The 3,082-nt window shown below is 45.8% G+C and overlaps 1 protein-coding gene across 1 annotated transcript in view; it reads left to right on the top strand.

Moving 5' to 3' along the window:
- The first annotated feature begins 624 nt into the window (after nucleotides 1–624).
- Nucleotides 625–3,082, top strand: part of LOC104966207 (mitogen-activated protein kinase-binding protein 1-like) — a 31,688-nt gene continuing 29,230 nt past the window's right edge. The window contains exons 1-4 of the mRNA XM_010795385.1: nucleotides 625–866; nucleotides 1,523–1,669; nucleotides 2,191–2,399; nucleotides 2,642–2,733. Of these exons, the coding sequence (XP_010793687.1) occupies nucleotides 2,386–2,399; nucleotides 2,642–2,733 (106 nt within the window). The 5' untranslated portion in view covers nucleotides 625–866; nucleotides 1,523–1,669; nucleotides 2,191–2,385. The remainder of the gene's footprint in view (nucleotides 867–1,522; nucleotides 1,670–2,190; nucleotides 2,400–2,641; nucleotides 2,734–3,082) is intronic.

The following is a 3,082-nucleotide window of genomic DNA, read 5'->3' as shown; positions in this document are numbered from 1 at the left end:
GCGACGCGGCGGGGANTCAGGCTGAGTTTTGATGTCTCGCTGCCGCAACCAGGAAACCACACCAGCAAGCCAGCTCACACTGTCCGCTCGCAGCGAGCCCCCCGCCAACACGGCAGTGCCGTGTTGGCGGGGGGCTCGCTGCGAGCGGACAGTGTGAGCTGGCTTGCTGGTGTGGTTTCCTGGTTGCGGCAGCGAGACATCAAAACTCAGCCTGAACTCCATGGACGCGGGAAAGGGGGGGTGCTGAGGGGGCTGCAGCACCCCGATCTGCGAGGCTCCACTAGCACCCGCAACCCCCCCCCGCACCCCCAAACTCTGCGCACCTACAGTGTAAGCGTGCCACAGTTTCGCCGCTGAGAGAGGAGCTCCACGGACCAATGGGTCCATTTGGGTATGGTCACGTCACCATACCCAGGAAGAAAAAGAGAAATCTCCAACGAGGCGTTCTGGGGCAGCACAGACAGGTCTTCTCTGTGTTAGAGTTTTACTCCCTACAGGGTGTACTTTGAGGGTTTTGACTCTGCAGACCGTTTACATGCAGAACAACCTTCATCACACACAAGGGGACGGGTAATAACCAGAACAGCATGACATGGGACCTTTAAAAGCAGCTGCAATGAAAATGTTTATTATTTGTGAGCCCTCTCTCTCTTTATCTCCTCCCCAGTCAGCTGTTCACCTCCCGTCCAGAGGCTCGGTACCCCGACACGGTAGCCGTGACCTACGACCCCACGAGCCGCTGGCTGTCGTGCGTCTACAACGACCACAGCGTTTACGTTTGGGACGTCCGAGACCTGAAGGACCCTCGCAGGGCGGGGAAACTCTACTCCGCCCTGTACCACTCCTCCTGTGTGTGGAGCCTGGAGGTCAGCGTTATTTAAGTTATTTAATTTATATACAATGAAGGCACACATTCCTCAGAGGTCAAAGGTCACTGAGCTGAACTGAAGTGGTCATAAAAACTGAATGTGTGTAAGCGTGTAAAGACACCTGTTTCTGCACCAAATGGGTTCCTTTTACTACTTTTGGGTAATTCCCAGTCTGTGTTTCCTCAAATGAAAAACCAATCATTTAAAAAGTTGTTTTTTCTGCAAGGTTTGATAAATGGCCTGTTCTTTATTTAGAAGACAGTTGAGGACATTTCAACAGTTGCAATGAATTAGACTTGCAGTTACAGGGAGTAGTAGACATTTGCAATAAGGGAACAGTAAACATTGGACCCCTCCCCTTCTCATTGTCCTCTTTTCCCCCTGATGTGCTCAAACTATACTTTCAATGGGATTCAGCAATAAGGAATTACTTCATAATACTCCAGAATTCCACATTATAATAACTATTACATTACAGGTCACTTGTTAGACACTTTTATCCAAAGATACTTACATACTGTATTGACGACATGCTGACCTATCTGGACCTAAGACATTGCTATATAATGGACCTAATCAAAAGATAACAACATATTGATCTGTCGTTTTTAAGCACTTCAGTTGAGACGGCCTCTCTGTTGCTCCCCCTGCAGGTGTACCCAGATGGAGTAGGAAAGGGAGGAGATGGAGGGGAGGTGCGTCTCCCCCCCGGGTCGTTCCTCTCCTGCTCCTCAGATAACACCATCCGACTCTGGAACACCGACGGACACAAACTGCTCACCAGGAACATCCTGAGCCACGTAGGAGAACACATCTGTGCTTTCATCTGTCTGTAGACATGTTAGTGTGATGTTGAATTAGCTGATAGCAGAATTTGGCATAATTAATCTCTTCTCTTTTTGTGATTATTCTATTTTTATTCATCATTCTTGTTTTTTTTATTCTTATTCTTTATTAGTTATTTTCTCACATTCCCCTTTACATCCAATAGTACTCCAATTTAGATGAATGGTTTCTTTAACAAGGGGTCACAACATGTTTAAGGTCTCAAATCCTACAAATTCAACATGATGAAAAACTAAAGGTATAGAAATCAAATCAATAATAACACGGAGAACGTAAATAAGGTATAACAAAGATACAGTGAAAGATGGGTTATATATAAGCTCATATTACAATAATACAGTCCAATATCTTATTGTAATCGTTTTCTTTGCCGCTGTTAGTAATATTTGTAAGAGGTACATCTATCATCCTTGTTTTAATAAAGACAAACTGTAAATGAACGCTACCTGACACTCTCTCACCTTTGACCCCTCAGGACCTGCAGAAGGTCATCTACGTGGACGATAACGTCTCCGGCCTTTTGGACCCGGAGAGCGACACGGTGAACGGGAGCAGCTCGGAGAAGACGGGGTCCTCGAGCTCCGAGGGGCCGCAGGCCGACCAGAGCAGGGCGGGCATTAGGACCCTGAGGGTCAGTCCTGACGGGCAGCACCTGGCCTCCGGAGACCGCATGGGGGTCCTCAGGTGAGGGGGACAGGTGGAGACGCTTAACATGTTAGAGGCAGTAACTCTCGCTCCTTCAAGGATGATTATCAAAATTATCAAAATTAAGATGACAAAAAATAACCCTCAAAACCAGCTCAGTGATCAGCTTCTGTCAATCACCTGAGTAATGGATAAGTAAACTCAGCAGGTTCTGATTATCTGTGTTTTTTGTGCAAAAGGACATATTTATTTTTTATTTTTTTATTGTATATTTGTTGTAGGATCCATGATCTGGACGGGATGGAGGAGATTTTGAACGTTCAGGCTCACGACTCAGAGATTCTCTGCCTCGAGTTCTCCAAACCAGATACTGGTGAGAGACTACTTTCTACTCTCTGTGTGAATATAAACGCAATACAATACAACATATAGAAACACAGTAAACAGTTTCGTCTTGAAGTCAATGGATTTCGAACATGTTTTTGAAAAATGGTCTGATGTTAACAAAAGCAGGGGAGATTTTAAATTGTTGTTCTACCACATGAAATATGTCGGTAGCACTGGTGAATTTAAAAACGTTGGTTGCTATCAAGTGTCTAAATGACACGACTAAACGTCATCAGGCCCAACATTAGCCACCTTTAGCTTAGCGGTGGTGACGTGAAGTCATGTGACCGTGCTGTAGTTCCTTTATAGCCCAACATTAGCCTCCTTTAGCTTCG

The sequence above is a fragment of the Notothenia coriiceps genome, unplaced genomic scaffold (assembly GCF_000735185.1).
Source record: "Notothenia coriiceps isolate Sejong01 unplaced genomic scaffold, NC01 NC01_scaffold00037246, whole genome shotgun sequence".
Taxonomy (NCBI): Eukaryota; Metazoa; Chordata; class Actinopteri; order Perciformes; family Nototheniidae; genus Notothenia; species Notothenia coriiceps.
Note: the sequence above shows the minus strand (reverse complement) of the source record. Positions and strands in the feature narration are given on the sequence as shown.